The following is a 20,794-nucleotide window of genomic DNA, read 5'->3' as shown; positions in this document are numbered from 1 at the left end:
ACCAATCGAAGTCGGTCGGTTTTTTAAATGACTGACTGAAATAACCGACCGATTTCGGTCGGCTTTTTGAATATTAGTTTTAATTTATTTTATATGAAAATCGACCGATTTTGGTCAATTTCTTAAAAAAATAAATTTCGCGGGATTCTAAAATAGTTTTCCGCATTTTATGCGCCCAAAAAAACCGACCGAATTCGGACGATTTCGTAAAAAAATTAAAAATAAAACATTTTGGAAAATCGACCGACTTCGGTCGGTTTTTTGACCGATCGAAGTCGGTTGGTTGGCCGCTGTCGGTTTTGATCGAATTTCTAGTAGTGATAGCAGCATCAAGTACTCTCAACTAATAGCGGGGCTGGTAGGAGGTACTTGGTCTGCACACAAAATATGTGCGGAAGAATAGCATGAGTACACCACAACGGTACCCAATAAGTGCCAAGCCTAATCTCGGTAGAGTAGTGACGAGCTCAGGTCAGGGCCCTACTGGAATATAATAATTTAAGGCAGAAGATATAGCAATATAATAAAAGGCGAAAAATTTAACAAGAAGAAATTACAGAAAGGTAACAACACAGCATATAGGGATAAATAACAGGGCGCTCCCGAGGTACCGTCTCATAGTCCCAAAAGTAAATACTCAATATGGGATCCCCCGAGGTACCGCCTCGTAGTCCCAAAAGAAAATATACAACGGGGGATCTCCAGAGGTACTGCCTCGTATCCCCAAAAGTATACTCACAGCTCGAAACCGATGGAAACAACAATTAACAGCAAGAATCCTACAGTTTAAGACTAAATACAAATCAAGGAAAAACAGGAATTCAACTAAGCATGCTGCACAGATTCCAAATAAGCATTTAAGACACGTAGACATACGATATTAGGTTAAACAGGATAACTACACATGCTGGGATAACTCATTTAAGATATAACAGGTTACTGTTTAGTAAAAATTGGATTTTTAACAATTATCCTCTGTACGCACTTTTCAACTAGCCTACGCGATCACGGACCTTCCCACGCGATCGTGTATAAGGAAACCGGAACTGGACACCAATTTCTTCAGCAGTCTTCCAAGTCCAAAATTGATCCGTTAACCATCTGAAACTCGCCCGAGGCCCCAGGGACCTCAACCAAACCTACCAACAAGTCTTGATATATCATACGAACTTAGTCAAGCCTTCAAATCACATCAAACAACGCTAAAGACACGGATCGTACTCTAATTCAAGCTTAATGAACTTTAAGACTTCAAACTTCTACAACCGATGCTGAAACCTATCAAATCACGTCTGATTAGACCTCAAATTTTGCACACAAGTCACATTTGTTATTACGGACTAACTCCAACTTCCGGAATCGGAATCCGACCCTGATATCAAAAAGTCCACTCCAGGTCAAACTTCCCAAAAATCCAACTTTTGCCATTTCAAGCCTAATTCAACTACGGACCTCTAAATCATAATCCACACATGTTCCTAAGTCCAAAATCACCCAACGGAGCTAACGGAACTGATGAAACTACATTCCGGAGTCGTCTTCACACAATTCCTACTACGGTCAAATTCTAGAACTTAAGCTTCCATTTTATGGACTAAGTGTCCCAATTCTCTCCGAAACCAAAAACAAATCCTCCCGACAAGTCACATAAGCATAAAATGATACAGGGGAAGCAGTAAATAGGGGATCGAGGCTAATACTCTCAGAAATCACTAATGCCTCAAGCAAATTTGCCATCACAAAGCAATGCTCAGCAGGGGGAAAAAGAGGTAGTGAGGTTAGTGCGAAAGAGGCTACTCCTCAAATTAGGGCAAAAACCAATGAAATAGTGGTGCAACCCAATGCAAATGCTAAGCAGAAGCAGAAGGAAGCTCAGCAGATTTGGAATGAAGTCATTCAATCACCACAAAGCAGCAATCATATGGAATCAACTAGTAAAGGAAGGAAAACATGGGCGGATGAAGTTGAGGAAGAATTAGAAATGCCAAAACAAAAGAAATCTATGTGGGAAGACTTCGATTTGTCAAAAATTTCTAATGCTGGATACAAATTAGAATATGTTGCTCCCGAAAGTCATGGTGAGTCTCCAATTGTTGAAATTGAGCTAGATGACATAAGCTCTGAAAGTGAATTCTGGAAATATGTTGTAGTATGCTATGTGTTAGGGGCACATCCTCCATTCACAATAATACAAGGCTATATACAGAGACTTTGGGCTAAACATGGTATAAATAAGATATCAGTGTTGAGAAATGGATCATACTTGTGCGATTTGATTCTAAAATTGGTAAGAATGAGGCAATTGTCACGACCCAATTTCTCCTATAGGCCGTGATGGCGCCCAATGTTTTCGCTAGGTAAGCCAACAGTAAACTAACCATGTGATTTCTTCTTTTAACAATTTAGAATTAGTTGATTTTTAATTATTAGGTAAGCAAGAAGTGAGAAATTTAGTAAAAATAAAGAGTAAACAATTATAAGAACAAATATGGCAAAATAAATACTCAAAAGTCACCATGTCCCTACTAGAGATATTCCAAGACCTGGTGTCACAAGTGTATAGCTACTAGTGGAATATACAAAATACTAAGTCACCGTCTGAAATACGGTAGACAGAAAATAAATACAAGGAGAGACTTCGGGTGCTGCAGAACGGCTCGAAAGGCAACTCACCACTAGGTCTCGAAGTATCAAGGATGCGCGTCGGGGTGATATTCAGATGCACCTGCCTCAGATCCTGCACGGTTAGTATAGAAGCGTAGTATGAGTACATAAACAACATGTACCTAGTAAGTATCAAGTCTAACCTCGAAGAAGTAGTGACGAGGGGCCGACTTCGACACTCACTATGGGCTAACAATAAAATACTGAAATTCTAAATAGGCATGGGCTATGTAAATGATAATGAAACTTCAATAACAAGCAATAAATAAATAATTCTTTAACTAATAGTAAATTTCAGATAATTTCCATCATTTAATGTTTTAACCTCTCAAGCAAACAAAACGATATCGAGTATAATTAGGTTCCAGGTATTTTTACGCACGATTTAATTATGTCGAGGTCGTACGGCCCGATCCAAAATACAAAAATATATATATATATATATATATATATATATATATATATATATATATATATATATTGTGCACTGTCGAGGGTCAAACGGCACGGACCATAGATGTATCTATTCTACTGTCGAGGCGTTCGTCCGCTCTCCAAGAAGAGAAAATACTTTATAAGCATTTGGCCTAACGTTATTTCAAGATTAATATACCATGTAGTGAAATTTCCTTTTAACGGTCAAGTACGTTGCAAACATTACAAGTAATTCATGATTTGGGTCCTAGACTACCCGGATATAAGCATGAATAGTAGCTACGCATGGACTCTCGTCACCACGTGCGTACGTAGCCCTTACAATTAGGAGCTGATATTAATTTAAATCACCTATGGGGTAAATTCTCTCTTACAAGGTTCGTCAACAGACTCACCTCGTTCTCAAGCTCACTTTCGGTCCACAAATATGCCTCAAATCCTCAACTCGGTGCCAAACAACCCGAAACTAGTCAAATGTTATATAAATTAACAATACTTGTTCAAAAGTTCATAATTTAACTTTTTAGAGTAATTCCTAACCCAAATTGGAAGATTCTTAAAATTCACCCCAGGGCCCACGTGCCCAGTTTCCGAAAATTTTCGAAGATAATCGTTACCCATAACCTCACGAACTCAAATATATAGTTTTTATCCCATTCCATGATCATTTTTGTGGTTAAATCCTATTTTTATCAAAACCTAAGTTTTTTCATCTAAACCCATAATTTTCACTAATTTACATGTTAAAAATCTATCCATAGACTGTGTATTTAACTTACAATGGATGAAAATTATTTACCTCAAATAGCTAGTGGAAACCCAGAACCAGCTCCAAAATCACCCCAAGAAGTGCAATAAATGAACCCAAAATGCTGGAGCCCCAACTTAAATGAAGGTTCTGCCTTCAGCGATTTCCGCACCTGCGGAGGGTCGACCGTGTCTGCGACTAGTCATCTGCGGAAAAATCCTCGCAGATGCGGCCATTGCCTAGTTGGCCTAACTCCACACCTACGGATCATTGGACCGCTTCTACGGTTACGCTATTGTGATGAGTGCACAGCACCTGCGGCTATGTCCACTTCTGCGATTGTCCTCATCACACCTACGCGTTCGCAGGTGCGCACCATGCCCCCGTTTTCGCGATTTCTGGGCTTCCCATGCTGGACTGCTTCTACAGCTATTGGCTCACTTCTGCGAGCTCGCACCTGCGGCTGGCCATGTGCAGGTGCGATTGCACCAGAAGCTGGAAGCTTCACCCATTTCCTTAAGTCCAAACTTGGTCCGAGCCTAGTCCGATTAACACCCAAGGCCCCCGGTGCACCGCCCAAAGACACGAACAAGTCTGTAATTATAAAACGAACTCGCTCGAACCCTCGGAATGCATAAAACAACATCAAAACTAAGAATTCACACCCAAACCAAATCGAATCAACTTATGAACTTCAAGTTCTTCCAACTTACTCCGAACGCGCCGAAATATGCATAAACTACTCGAAATGACACCAAATTTTGCGTGCAAGTCTTAATCACCATACGGAACTATTCCCAAGCTTGGAATCCCAAACGGACCTCGATATATCCAAACCCTACTCCAAACCAAATTTAAAGAACTTTAAAACCTAAAGGACCCAACTTTCACTATTAAGCGCCGAAACGCTCCCAGGTCATCCAATACCCGATCCGAACATAAGCCCAAGTCCGAAATCATCATACGAACCTATTGGAACCGTCAAATTCCTGTTCTGAGGTCGTTTTCTCAAAACATTGACCAAAGTCAAACTTGGCCCTTTTTGCCGACCTTAAGGAACTAAGTGTTCTGATATTAACTCGAACTCTTCCAAATTTCGAACTAACCATCCCCGCAAGCCATATAATAGTAAAAACACATATGGAGAGTCTTATTTAAGGGAATAGGGATCTAGAAAACAAAATAATCGGTAGGATCGTTACAACTATACAAGGAGGGATCTATCATTTTGATAATAAACCTTGCATAGTGAAGGCATGAAATCCTGATCTAGGAGTTGCTTACGGTTCCAATTTGGATATAAATTTTAGGGTTGGGTTTTAAATACTGGATCCCTAAAGGTTTGAGCAAGATTGGTAGTCTAGTTGGGAAACCATTAACGGTGGACCAAAATGCCGAAAGGAAGAATGGTTTAAATTCGGCAAGGCTGCTAGTTGAGGTAGAGATGAACTCAAAACTACCAGAGGTGGTGTTGTTCTGGAATGAAAAGAGACAATTGGTAGAACAGAGAGTTAGCTATGATTGGAAACCAACATCGTATACACATTGCTCAAAGTATGGTCATTCAGAAAGTATTTCTAGGAAGAAACATCCAGCAAAGCTAGCAACACAACAGGAACAGAAAGGGCAGCAAACAAACAAAGATGATAAGGTTGATAATCACCTTGCGGAGACAAGGTCAGATAAAAGGGTGGATAAGGGTAAAACAAATAATGCTCAAGGTCAAGGAAGGCACACAGGAACTACTAGTAATTCCAGTTGGGTGACTCCTATGAAAACTGGTAGGTCTAATCCATTACAGGGCAATACACAGGTTGAGAGGTTGAATGCTTATGAGGTTTTACAAAGAGGAGATACAGAGAACTTAGAAGGTATGGAGAAGCAGAAGAATGTGGGAGGACAACCATTTCCCCATTTAGGGGATGGTTAATCTACTTAGTTGGAATGTAATGGGCTTAAATGCCCCTAATAATCAAAAGGAGATTAAACTCCTTTGCAATGAAGAAAAAGTAGAACTAATAGGCCTACTAAAAACAAAAATAAAGTGGGATAGAATAGATCAAGTAATGGGGAAGCTGTTTGGAGGATGGCAACTCATCTCAAATCTAGATTATCTTTACAGTGGAAAAATAGTGGTTCTACGGAGAGTTGATTTGTACAAGATCAAACTTATTGTTATGACTGATCAAATAGTTACTTGTGAAGCTTTCTATATACCTCACCAGTTGACTTTTGATGTTTCATTTGTGTATGCCCATAACACGAGCAAAAAGGAGAGGATTATGGGATAGTATGATGAATCAGAGTAGAAGAAGTATGCAACCTTGGATGATACTGGGAGATTTTAATGTTATTCTCCACGATGATGATAGAATTGGAAGGTGTCCTGTTTTCTGGACTGAGGTGATGGACTTCAATAACTGTGTGTTTGGTACTGGCTTGATTGAATTGCCTACGTAAGGCAATAAGTATTCCTAAAATGATAAAGGTGTTGATCAGAGAATCTTCTCCAAAATAGATTGTGTATTTATAAATGGTGTGTGGCTGGATAATATGCCTACATGTAGAGTTATTCTTTTGCCGGAAGTCATAAGTGACCATCGCCCTATAAAATTCGTACTAGCCGAGGAGAATACTAGAAGGAAAAGATCCTTCAAATACTGCAACACATGGTCACACCACCCTCAGTTTGTGGAGCTAGTCAGAGAGGGGTGGAATACCTCATTTGAAGGGTGTAAAATGTTCAAAGTGTTGAAGAAATTGAAATCCTTAAAGAAGAAACTCAAGTTGCTTAAATCAGACTTCTTTAGCAATATTGTAAATGAAGCTAATTATGAGGATAGGAAGCTACTGAAGGAGGCTCAGCAACAACTGCAGAGAGACCCTACTAATATTAATCTACAACAATATGAATTGGGTATCTATCACAGGTTCAAGAAATTCTCACACTTAGCAGAAACGTATCTACAACAAAGAAGCAAAGCCTCATGGATAAAGTTGGGAGATGACAATACAAAGTACTTCTACTCTGAGATCAAACATAGGAGATTGAAGCACTCGATTACTCAGTTAAAGGATAGCTCAGGAGTATGGCAGAATAACCTGAAGCTATTGCTAGAATATTTGTCGAGTATTATGAAGATTTTTTAGGGAAGAGAGTTGATTCAAAAACATGAGTAAACAATAGAGTACTACAGGAAGAAACAATACTTACTATTGATCAACAGATGGATTTGCCGCAACCTTATACTATAAGGATGTGAAAAAGGCTTTATTTAGCATTGATAGGAATAAAAGTCATGGGCCAGATAAGTATGATAGTGGATTCTTTAGAGATGCACGGGACATTATAGGAACAGAAGACACAGAAGAAATACCTGAATTTTTTCAGAATGGCCAACTGTTGAAGCAGATTAACACTACAAATATAGCCCTTATTCCCAAGATAGAGGTTCCTGAATTTGCAAGCCACTTTCGACCAATTTTCTATTGCAATATTATCTATAAGTGTATTTCTAAAATGATCTGCAACAGACTAAAGAAGGCAATTAATTACTTGGTAGCAGAGAATCAGTCAGCTTTTGTTGAAGGCAGATCAATGATGCACAATGTCTTGATCACTCATGACTTATTAAGACATTACAATAGGAAAACTTCACCAAAGTGCTTATTGAAGATTGATATCCGAAACGCATATGACATGGTTAATTAGGAGTTTCTTAATGAAGCTTTGGAGGGATTTGGATTTCCAATAAAGTTCAGACACTTAATCATGACATGTGTTTAATCTACAAAGTTTTCTGTTAGAATAAATGGTGAAAGCCATGGCTTTTTTGAAGGAAGTAGATTTCTACGACAAGGAGATCTTATGTCTCCTCTTTTGTTTGTTCTTGTGATGGATTATCTCTTAAGGATAGTGAAGATAGCAAGCAGATTACCTGACTTTGGATATCATCCTATTTGCAAGCCGACCAAACTTGCGCATATTATCTTTGCAGATGATTTGATGCTTTTCTGCAAATAAGAATTGGTGCAATGGACAGGAATACAGGTTCGGGCAAGTGATTTCAAGCAAGTTTTAGAAAGTTTCAAACGGAAGCAATGGTCGCGATTCAAAAAAGAGTTGATGGCAGCAATATGGGGACTCTACTATATCACTCTTGGAAAACTAGGAATTTGAGATTGTTCAGAGGAATAACGGTACATAAATCAGAGATAGTGTCACATATTAAAAAGGATGTAGTGCTAGAATCATATAGAACGTCTCGTAGAGCAAGGAGATGTAGAGGGTTAGTACATATATAAGCTAATGTGTCACTAGCATTCTATTTTTGTTTAGCTTTGTTTTGTTGGAGGCCTAAAGTTCAGCTATGTGGAATTAGGTGCTCTTTATTTATAACTGTTTTGGTTTGTTAATGGTAATTCACAATGGTTACCAAAAAACAATTTATACTCATCTAACCATCCAATAAGAAAATGGATCTAATTTAAAGACCCTCAACATCATTCCTTGCTCCAGCATTAATATTTATCTTTCTACTATTAAAAAACCCAGCAGTAATATGACTCAAAAAGACTTAAAACTATATCAATATTGCATTTAGATATTCCTACAATAAACAGATGATATTTATAAAAATTATAGGCCATGTATGTTATCATAGAGAGATGAAAATTACATTTATCGATATTCTTTTTTATTTTTCAGAAAAATTGCTTCTTATTTTAAGTAGTCTTGTGACCCAAAAAGTCTCTAAAAAAGTACTAAAAAAAGTATAAATCCAGAAAAAATTTCTTCCATAATTAAGTTTGTACTGAATTTTTTTTTGAATAATAAATTTACAACGACGAAGCCTTTCATCGGCAGAAACAAATAGGAAAATAATACAGACAACACACACACAAAGAGATATAATTGTCGGCAGTTACACAAATAATAGACACAAACAGGAAACTCCGATCCAAACAAAAATAGAAAACCCGAATATGAATAGCCTAAGGAACTTTTAAAGTGGACTCATTTTCACATTTGGTGGGTTAAATGGGTACAAGGATTAAATGTGTTTTAATATTAGAAAATGGGGTTTTAATGTGATATGGTATATTAAATATGTGATATTTATTTACGGAGTCAACAGGTAACAGTTGAGTGATTTTACTGTCCTAAAAAAAACAAAAATAACTTCGCTAAAATATTTTCATAGGTTAAGTGACCATCCAAGGAATTACTCCAATTTTCTTAAAAAACTCTGAAAAAGAAAAAAGAAAATATAAGTGACTTACTATCACGGATGAAAATCATCTACACCCCCGAACTTTTCTTTAAAAACCAAACTCCCCTTCTACTTTAAACAATTGTCATTCTCCCCCATTTTCAATTGACTTTTTTAAAATACCTATTTTAACCTTTATATTATCAACATTTGTTTCTTTTTGTTTTTAATATTTTACCTTTTTTACATCATGATATTTTTTTTTTCTTTTCTAATAATTATGTTATGTACCTATATAACAACTAAATTTAATTTTTAAAATGAAAAAAGTAAAAAAATGATAACGAAGCATATAATATAATGACGTTGACTAATAAAAAGGATGAGCAAAATAAAATAATTTAATCTTATCAATAATGTTACTAATAGCATTCAAATTTAAAAAAATTGTTTACATAACCGAGAATAAAAAATAGTAAGAACCTTATAAATATATGTTCAATGCATGTAATACAAAGTCTCATAATTATTAAAAATAAAGCCAGATTTTATAACAAATTTCTAAGATTATCTATTTAACACTAAGAAAATGTAACTCAGAAATATACTTAATGCGCGTTATATTAAATAAAATCATAAAAGTATGATAGATTTTAATGATAAATTTTTAAAAAGGACTATTCTATTTATAATTTTAATAAATTTAAATTATTATTTATAAAAAGATATAATATAATTTAAATTATAGGTAAAACCATAAAAAATAGCATATACAATAAAAAAGGATTAAGGGTGGAATTGAAAATAACAATGGCACCATAGACATTGTGCAGGATAAAGGGGGGAGAATGATAATTGTTCATAGTTGAGGGAGGACTTTAATTTTTATAGTAAAATTAGGGAGTGTAAATGATTTTCATCCTACTATCACATGTCAAACTAATAATAATGTAGTAAAATTACACTCAACATATATCACTTAAATCCTTAGTAAAACCCCCCACAAAATGCAAGATTCCATTTCCATTCATCTTTCTTGTCTCCATGACTCCATCCTTCCTTCCCGAGCCACTCACAACTCAACAAAAAATGGGTCAAGATCATGGTTTAGTGGGGTTTCTAAAAGTATAGTGTAGATGTGATCATATTCACATATTTCCATTTCTCGCAACATCACTCAATGTCAACTTGACACCCCAAATTAAACTACTTTACAGGTAATGTCATAACCTGCAATAATTATCATTCTTATATATATGGGCTTCATTCATTTATAAGTTACCCTTTAATATTTGGTCATACAATACCAAATTGGCAATTCCATATATGACCCTTTACCTAACCTATAGAGAGAACCATAACCAAAGATTTTCTTGGATTTTGAGGGGGGGGGGGGGGGGGTGTCATTTCCAATCAAACTAAATTAATTTGCGTACATTTTATTTGCTTAAGAAACCATGTATATCTAATCTTTCTAGAAGTCCATCTTGTGGTCTTTGTTTGGAGCTAACTCAAGCTATAATCGTGCTATGAATTGAACAGCCACGAAAAATTAAACTAATTCCAGTGTCGTTGATAATCTAATTCTCTTTCGATCTTATGCCACTATGTCCATTTCGTAGCTCTAACTATTTAAAATATTTTTTTTAAAATAATTAATCAAATTCTTAGTTGACGAAAATCAAATAAAAGGATTCAACTATGTTAATCCGAGTGCCATCTATTACCTACCTTTCTTTTGGCTCCTACTCACTACTCACTAGAACACCAATCTATGGTTGATGATACGTAATTGTACTCCATTCGTTTCAGTTTAAGCAGAAGTATTTATTTTTTAATCCATTTGAAAAAGCATAGCAATTCTTTTTAATTTGAAAATTATTTAATTTAAACTTCTTCATTCTTAATGACAAGCTTTTATTGCGCGCCATGCAAATATTATGGCATATGATAAGTTTCAAAAATCTTATAGCCACACAAATATTATGATATTAAATTACAAGTTTCAAATGTGTTTCTTTCTATCGTAAATTATGTGAGGTAAACTATGCCACATAAATTGAAAAAAAAAGAAGTTGAATTTTTTATGCGATTTTGTAATGGGATTTTGCATGCGATTTTGTAGTGCGATTTAAATTTTTTTACACCATCAAGTTACATTAAAGATAACTGCAAATAACATTTATAAACAATGAAATTAATGACCTAGAAAAATAAAACAGATCTTCAAATTTATTTATATATAAAAATTCTCTACACTATCCAAGTCGTGAATAATTGGGAGAAATTCAAAAAATAGCCATATTTATAAGTGGCCGTTCAAAAATAGCTCAGTTTCAAAAGTAATCGAAATTTAGCCACTTAGCATGTAAAGATAAATCTGAACGAAAACACTGTTCAAAATCCGGAAAAATACTCCAACATAATATACTGGAGTTCCAATTTAATATACTGGAGTTCCAGTATAATATACCGGTCCAGCATAATATACTGGAGTTTGGAGCACCGGTGCTCCAGTCTCCAGTATATTATACTGGAGCCAGCAAAGTATACCGGTCCAGCATAATATGCTGGAAGTTCATACACAGGTGCACCGAACTCCAGTATATTATGCCGGACCGGTCTCTGTTGCAGCAAAATAGTGGCTATTTTTCATTGACTTGGTAAATGCTGGCTATTTTTGAATGACCAGTCCGAAAACTGACTAGACCGTGCTATTTTTACTAAATAATTTGTCCTCAAAGGAAGCAAGACAATTAGTTAGAAGGTTAGTTGGAACATCGAGGTCATTTTGGTACTTACACACACCTAGCTCGGTGCATAAAATGATGTTGCCTCAGCATGCTTTGATGCCACAACCAAATTGTTGAGAAGGCTCATTCAACTTCACTTTTACACCCACTGAAATTAATCTCTACTTTTCAAATGGCTGAGAAAAGCAAAGTTCTGATCATTGGAGGAACTGGATATATTGGAAGATTTGTAGTAGAAGCAAGTGCAAAATCTGGACACCCCACCTTTGCTTTGGTTAGAGAGAGCACAGTTTCTGACCCTGTTAAGAGTAAAATTGTTGAGAATTTCAAGAATTTGGGTGTCACTATTCTTCATGTATGTATATATAGTGCATTAATTCTTTCTTTTTATGCAAACCAAAATGTGGAAAACGAATATTTCTAACATAAGGCAGGGGTAAGATATGCGTATACTCCATCTTACCTAGACTCCACACATGAGATCACACTAGACTTGTTGTTTGTTGTAAAATGAGGAAAAATAATTGAAATTAAAATTTTACATGCAAATAATTGTAAATTTCTTGTTTTGAACAGGGTGATTTATATGATCATGAGAGTTTGGTGAAGGCTATAAAGCAAGTGGACGTGGTAATATCAACATTGGGGATGATGCAATTGGCTGATCAAGTTAAGATCATTGCTGCTATCAAAGAAGCTGGCATTATTAAGGTAAATGGTTCTAATTTTTTCAATATTTTATGATACATTTAGCATCAGTACTCTGTCATTTCTATCTGTTAATGCTCATTCATAGTACTTTGATACACACACACAAAAAAAAAAAAAAAAGCAGCCGTTGTGCGAGGTCCGTGGAATGACGAGATCACAAGGGTCTATTGTACGTAGCCTTACTCTGCAGGCGGATCTGGGATCTTTATAACATGGGTGCACCATTAAAGAAAGGAGAAAAAAGAAAGTATTAAGTGGGAATTGATCCTTACTCTTCTAGCTAAATAATTTAGCATTCAACCAAGTGCACCATTAGCCTCTTTGGAGCATGGATGCCAGCAGATAATATTAGATAAATTCTAGAAAATAAATATATATATATATATATATATATATATATATATATATATATAATACCTAGTTTGACGGAGAGACTATGGGTTCACGTGCCCCATATATTGGGCTATAAATCCACCCCATATATGGCAGAAACTTTATTACGCCAAGGCAACTTTACCGGTACTTAGATACAATTAGCCTGAATAACATTTGAACAAATATAAGAAAAGAAGTAATGTAGGTAAAAGGATAATAAGGGAATCTTGATAATTACAGTAGTAGTTGATAATTTTTTTAAATTTATAGATCACATTTGAATTAGAAAATCTAAACCGGTCCCAATTTTCAGTCTGATTTCTGTGGCAACACCAGTTTTACATATTGTTTATGGAAATAAATTATCTTATACTTAACTTTTTCAGAGATTCTTCCCTTCGGAGTTTGGTATGGATGTTGATAAGACCAATGCTGTAGAACCAGCAAAGTCTGCATTTGCTGTGAAAGTTCAAATCCGCAGAGCTATTGAAGCTGAAGGAATTCCTTATACTTATGTCTCATGCAACTGTTTTGCTGGTTATTTCTTACCAACTCTGGTCCAGCCTGGAGCCACTGCTCCCCCTCGAGACAAAGTCATCATTCCCGGGGATGGAAATGTTAAGGGTACGCGCAAAAAAGTTCTTACCCCCGCGACACCAGTGTTGGTTTATGACTCCATTGATTATAAATGTCTCATTTTTGTATACTGTTTGTTTGTTTGTTTGCAGCTGTATTCAATGAAGAACATGACATTGGCACCTATACTATTAAAGCTGTTGATGATCCTAGAACGTTGAACAAGACCCTCTACATTAAGCCTCCCAAAAACACGTTATCGTTCAATGAGCTAGTGGCTATGTGGGAGAAAATGATTGGTAAAACTCTGGAGAAAATCTACATTCCGGAGGAGCAAATTCTCAAAGACATAGAAAGTTAGTTATCTTATCATCTTGATTTAATTAAGATTGTTCTTTCAATTTCGCATTGGTAATCCTGACGATGTGTATATTGTATACTGTTGCAGCATCTCCAATGCCATTGCCTGTCATACTAGCAATCAACCACGCAACATTTGTGAAGGGTGATCAAACCAATTTTAAGATCGAGCCATCATTTGGGGTTGAGGCCTCAGAACTTTATCCAGATGTCAAGTACACCACTGTGGAGGAATACCTTGGTCACTTTGTCTAAATTCTACACGTTTAGTGTCTCCGATCACTCGAATAAAATGTTACACGATGAGTGTTGTCAAACATTTTGTCTTGATTTGTGAGTGTATGTAACCTGCGTGATCGGAGACTTGGTGAATGGTCTGTTTTAAGCTTATATCTGTTTTCAATATCATCTAATTATATTATGGAACTACCGAAAATGGAGAACATTGGTGTATTTTTGCTTTTGCATTATTGTCTACCTTCTTGTACCAGATTTTAAGCTGGACTTTAAGCTATCATTATTGAGCTGATGAAAGAGCCTTGTCAGCATTAAGAAGGGATTGATCCAAGAGAACTCATAGAGATATTTGAAAAGAACATCCACTAATGCTTGCACTATTAGGGTAGACTGTCCACGCCACTGGGATACGACCCTTCTTCGGACCCTTCATAAATGCGAGATGCTTTATGTACTGGGTTGTCTTTTTTCGCACACATATTGCATTTTCACCAGCTTTCAAATGAGTTCAGCTACCAAGTTTTCAAACGTATGGAACATAATCAACGGACAATTTGCCCTAACATCTAAGGAATTCAAACTTTCAATTCCCTCGTTCACAGAAATAAACATTTATTATAGTTTCTATTTTGTTAACCGACTCTTCATTCAGAGCGATGCGTGCCACCTATCCCCGTCATTAATTCTATTAAGAACCTATGCAATAGTATCGCGATCAAAGAGCTGATTGAGGGAATGAGCGAATACATAGGATTGGAAAATGTTGTCAATTTGGTATGATGAAATAATGAAGTCTTACCCTACCATTATCATGCTTTAGACACACTCCAGGAAGTTCCTCTGCTTTTCTCCTGCTAGTTAGGTACACCCTCCAACTTTAGGTGGAACATTGCTCAAAGGATAAAACCTTCATTTATACTCAAAGTTCATCGATTCCCATTGCCATTATTGTTACGTGGTAAAGGAAAATTCAATGGAAAAAAGAGGGAGAACAATAGAAGGAAAAAGTATTTACTTTAATTAATGGAATTGTTAATGTACCTTCTCTAGATATATTTACAAATCATAGTGTCCACTCTAACCCCTGCTAATAATGCATGCACGACCCTATCTCAATACCCAAATGAAGCTGCCTTAACAATTTGGAAAATGGCACTAAATTTCTGCAACCCAAAATAGAGTCCTTACTCTTCAATGGCCACATGCACACCTTGCTTAGATCCGCAAAAAATGTTGTCGCACTTGTGTCATCCTCCAAACATACACTATTTTTGAAGAATTCAACACAGGTGCGGCAACATTTTTGGAGGATCTTTATTAACAACATATAAATAATAGCTTACCAACATTTTCATCTCCCATAACCTCGTCATCCCCGTGCCAGGGCCGGAAATGGCCCCGACTCAGGTACCAATGGTGGCATCGACTCTTTCTGCGGCGGCACCGCCGCGACCAGCGCCCTCCTTGGCAACAACTCCATCAATTTATCATCCTTTATTATCTCCTTTATGTCACCTGCAAAAGAGAGATTAAAAACAAACTTGTAACACTATTGCTACGAAGTAATGGACCATTCTAAAAATATCCTTACTTGTGTGTTTCATAACAAAATATTCCCCATTGGCTTTTGCAGAAGCTGACAAACGGACAAGAACAGGGGTAACAATGGTGAGAACAGCCCAAAAGAATAAAATCAAGATCAAATTTCTCCCACTCATTTGATAGAGAATTTTCAGAAGACATTAAAATGAAGGATTTTATGTAGTAGCAAAACTATATCTTGTTAGGTACTACAAGAAGACCTATAATTACTTAACTGGCCATGTTTTAGGAACAATTGCATTGATGATACTAAAGTATTCCAAATTACTACATATAATGCCCAATTGGACGTGTATGATTTGTATAAACAAAACCCCATTTGTAATAAAAGCAAGATACTAATTACTATGATGATAATCTTGTTATTTTCTCTGTTTCGGTTGTTAGGAAGTTGTTACCCCAATTGTGTGTTTATGACTAAGTATCCACATGGCACAGCCCACTTTATCAACTCATTTAGCCCAAAATCATCTTATCTTCGAATTTTCCACTTCAAGTTTCCATTGTTCTGTTTCTTGTAGTAATATACTTCAAATTAGGCACATACTGTTTTGTTAGTTAAGAGTTAAATTATAACTAAACAGACAACTTTGACACGATAGCACAGGGTGTATTGGAATTTTATATGAACCTCCAAGAAGCAACTTCTTCGCAAGTGCAAATAAAAAAGGCTAACTGGGTGCACAAATTCCAATTGTACGTTGTTTGACCCAAAATATAGATTTGGGTTCAAATAATTAAATTTAAGTAAAACAGAGTCAATCTTAGCTAATAATAATATCCAAAAGATGAGGTTGTCAGTTTTATAGCGGATAAGATGTATGTTTGTTCGAATGGTAGTGAATGTGAGCAATAATAACAGTATTCAATGATCCAAAAAGATGGGAGATAGCATTAAATAATAGTAAATAACAATGAATGTCATTTAAGTAAATAAAAATGTGTGAGTCACCCGAAAAGGGGTGAGATCTGTGGATATTCTTTCTGACAATGATGAATGATTGATTAGCTTTTGAACACTCAGGTTGTTCTTGGATCAAGTGGAAACGTTAGACAAGAATCTTAGTAAAAATGCTATTTTCGTATGCTTGTAATATGGCCAAATTCTCTCAATAAAGTCAATGTGTTTTTTTACAAATGAATATCTCCTCCCCATTATCATTGTGTCTCTTTCTACTTATATGGAACATATTTCTAAGGCACGGAGAATATCCATTAGAATATTCTCCTTCGTGTCCTATCCTAAAACTAGTCGTTATGACCCTGTCTAGGATGATCGACCTCGTCCTTGATCCACGTCGTCTTCTCGACCTTGATCCTTGCTGACTCTTCAACTGCAACCTTCATTGCTTCTGGAACTACTTCGACCTTGGGCGGGTCTTTATTGAAGTCGTAATGATAACACATGGCAGCCTGTGAATGCCTCTTTAGTGTTAACATGGTTTGATCATATTAGAGATAATTTTTGGCCCATACAGTTAGTCCCTCCGTTTATTGAGGTCGTTCTCGTATGTGAGCTTTGATGGTAGGCTAGAATCACATATTTTAGTCATAGTTTACACTCTAATTACTGTATTTTACTTGTGTTTGAGCTTAAATGATTGTGAATTGCACGTAATATGTGTTTTATGCATTGCATGAAATGATTCCGAGCTATTAAGATACTTTGGAGCTAATTTGAACAGGTTAGAGCTTTGAAGTCTGAGTAAAACCCAAAGAAATTAAGTCGGGATCACGTTCGGAGGTCGAGCACCAAGTCTGGATGTCAAAAAATGAGAAAACAAAATTACTCTGAGAAAATTGTACTGCTGCACGCGCTATGCGTAGCGGGGCGCTAGTGCAAAATTCTTGCAGAGTGAAAAAATCAACTCTCTGAAAATCCTCACTAATGTGGCGCAATTTAAGATAATCGTCAATAAGCATTTTTCTTTTTATTTTTTCATTAGTTAACTTGCCTTCAAGATTTTTTTTGTAGCATCTGCAAGTTCTAGGGGTGAAAACTACAAGAAAATAGTCTTGACATTGAACTCTAATTGTTGTGAAGATGGAGTACAACCAGCCTAAGAAAATGGTTGCAGAATTAGCAGATGAACATTATCACAAGTCTGCTAATTGTTGTAAATGTGGTGGAAATCATCTATGGGTTGACTATCAAGCAGGTAAGTATCCTTCCTAGGGTTCGTCTTTTGAACAGTCTCACTCAATTTCTAGTCCGTATAGGTATGAGGTTTCATATGGGCACAATCTTGACTCTGATTGGGATGAATACCCTTATTATGACTGGAATGAGAGCGAAGTGAGACAACCACCTCAAGAGGAGAATGATAGTTTAGAAGAGCTTATGTATAAGTTCATGAATAGTATTAAAGAAAGAGTTATACAAAATGATGAAGCCATTAAGAACCTAACAAAGCAAGTGAATCAATTAGTAAGTATACTTTCAGAAAGCCCATTGCATTGTAATGGTGATTATATGAAGGAGATACCATTTGAGAATGAGCCTACCCGAGAGGATGAACATCTACAGAGAGAGTTTTCCACTCTGCAAGAGGACTCTGATTCAACTGAGATGATTGAAAATGAGGCTTTGGTTGATTGTGAAGCAATAAAAGAAGAGTTCAAACCTCCATCCACCTTTACACATTTATAATCTTTACTAGAAGAGAATGAGGAAAAAATTGTCTTGGACATACCACAAGAATATTCACATGACATTTCTTCTTTGTTTTCTTATTCTAACCTTGATCATGTGGACTTTATTTTTGGTGATTTACAGGAATATGCATGGATTGATCCTGTAAAAGAATGCAGAAACAAGTTGAGAATGATCCTACAAGAACAATCCACTACTCAAAATGAGGCTAAGAAAGAAAGAAAAGAGCGGGGCTTGCAGATATCCTTAGAGGACTTTGGCCTAATGAGCTCCATTAAGAATCCTAAGGAACGAAAACGAGGAATGAATTCAGAATTAGGGGTGGAGTTCATAAGTTCTCTGAAACGGAAACAATTCAGGGGAGTTATTTTTACCTCTTGCTTTTTACTTGTGTGTCATAGGGATATGCCAAATTTTAAAGTGTGGGGTGGGGATGTAAATATGTATATGTGTGTTTGTTTTCGTTTCTTTTGATTATAATATTAAATTATTTTGGCTAGATTCGAGATGTTGAGAAGGTTGGGGTTTGGTTCAACATAAGTGTGGGGTTTGAATTGTTAATGTATATGTATTAAGTGCTTATGGGGTGTAGTCACTATATCCAAATTTATCCTATCCATCCCGTAGCCTACATTACAACCAAATTAAGTCCTACTTGATCTTTGACTAAATGAGCTCGAATTAGTAGAGTATTACACTACGGACAAGCCTACGGTACGTCTTCTATGGCATATGAATCTTAATTATGAGATTTAGTGAATTTTGTCTATCTTGAGTCTTAATTGCTCTTGAAATTTATCGTGTGTGGAACTACTCTCTATTGTTTGTGTCAGGGTACATGATTTGCGAAGGTAGGGTAAAATCTTTACCTCTGTGTTAAAGTAGGTAAGCAGGTTGCGAAAAATGCGTGGTGCTTTTGAGTCGAGTCTTGAGGCTATGATGTTATGATATGGTGCTTAGTCTGCTTCAAATATTCTTGGCATGATACGTTAGGGAAGTTGTCTGATAAAAAGGTTGTCTCTATGTGAAGTGCAGTTTGATTGCTCGAGGACGAGCAATGGTTTATGTGTGGAATATTGATGGTACGCTAGAATCACGTATTTTAGTCATAGTTTGCACTCTAATTACAACATTTTGGTTGTGTTTGAGCTTAAATGATAGTGAATTGCACTTAATATGTGTTTTATGCCTTGCAGGAAATGATTCTGAACTATTAAGATAATTTGGAGCTAATTTAAATAAGTTGGAGCTTTGAAGTCAGAGTAAAAGCCCAAGAAATTAGGTCGATCGCGTTTGTTGGGTCGAGGACCTAGTCTGGATGTCAAATGAGAAAAAAAATTACTCTGAGAAAATTGCACTACCTTCCTGCGCCATGCATAGTGTGGAGCGGGGCGCTAGTGCAAAATTCCTCCATAGTGGAGAAATCAATTCTCTGAAAATCTTCACTAATGTGGCGCATGGGGCAGCGCATGGCGCGCTGCGCTAGTGTATTTTTGCAGTCTAATTGTCCCAATTTGGCTTGGAAAAGGTACTTTTATCCGGGACCGTTCCTACATGGTATAAATATACCAAAAACACGGATTTGTAGAGGACTTTTGACATGGGGGAGCTTTTGGAGAGCATTGGAGGCTAGAAGACTCAGGATTTCATCATTTTTCTATCAATTCAATATGGGAGTTTGGATTGTAATGTTAGATTGATGCTTTCTTATTCTTTGACTCATTTTGTGATGACTTACTCCATAATTATGGAGTAGTTTACCTTAGGGTTTGACATGATTTGGTGATTTGGTTATTGTTTATGGAATTGATTATTGTTTAATTTCTTGAATTTATTGGAGGAGCTTTAACTCTAGTTGTGATGTTATTCATTTTCTTGTTTAATCGGAAGAGGAGCATAATATTGAATATTGTTGCAATGCATGCCTTAATTTATTTGGTAGTTCTTTAAAGTAATCGAAAGAGCTTTGTGATCTACCTCTTAAATTAAGATTGAGAAATATTCGAGAGAAATTTCTCCTAGACCATTTAGATTCTTGCAAGTTTCACTGCACTTCAGATTAGCTTATTTGAAAGATTTAGACTTAATCGAGAGAGGAGTCTGAATCGGAAGCATAAGCTAATCACCTATTGAATTCGTGGGAATCGATAGAACCTCAAGAGTGAAATATAACAGTATCATATCCAAAATAACAACCTTGCACCTATAATGTCGAAACCCTTATTCCTCACATTGAATAGAAAACAACTTTGCTGATCTCTAGTTCTTTGCGATCAATTATCAGTTTCTTTGCTTTAGTAGTTAATCGTAGTTCATAATCATTACAATCAAGTTTTGATCATCCTGAATAGAGGTTAAACCGGGAATCACTAGAGCATTGTTTAAATCCAATCCCTGTGGAGGCGATAATCATACTATTCTATCTTTGGCTAGCGAGCATCAATTTCGTGTTGTGTTTTGCGTTCGT

The 20,794-nt window shown here is 36.2% G+C and overlaps 1 protein-coding gene and 1 long non-coding RNA gene across 2 annotated transcripts; both read left to right on the top strand.

The window, feature by feature from the left end:
• LOC109224861 (isoflavone reductase-like protein) lies at nt 11,900-14,327 on the top strand. The gene is made up of 5 exons (XM_019389418.1): nt 11,900-12,168; nt 12,390-12,524; nt 13,286-13,523; nt 13,628-13,831; nt 13,924-14,327. The coding sequence occupies exons 1-5, from the start codon at nt 11,986-11,988 to the stop codon at nt 14,088-14,090; spliced, it is 927 nt and encodes a 308-aa protein (XP_019244963.1). The 5' UTR covers nt 11,900-11,985; the 3' UTR covers nt 14,091-14,327.
• LOC109224860 lies at nt 16,697-20,181 on the top strand. The gene is made up of 3 exons (XR_002067772.1): nt 16,697-17,833; nt 18,451-19,409; nt 19,524-20,181. It is a non-coding gene; the product is annotated as an uncharacterized LOC109224860 (long non-coding RNA).

Source organism: Nicotiana attenuata, chromosome 4, assembly GCF_001879085.1.
Source record: "Nicotiana attenuata strain UT chromosome 4, NIATTr2, whole genome shotgun sequence".
Classification (NCBI taxonomy): domain Eukaryota; kingdom Viridiplantae; phylum Streptophyta; class Magnoliopsida; order Solanales; family Solanaceae; genus Nicotiana; species Nicotiana attenuata.
This window is presented reverse-complemented; position numbering and strand designations above follow the sequence as displayed.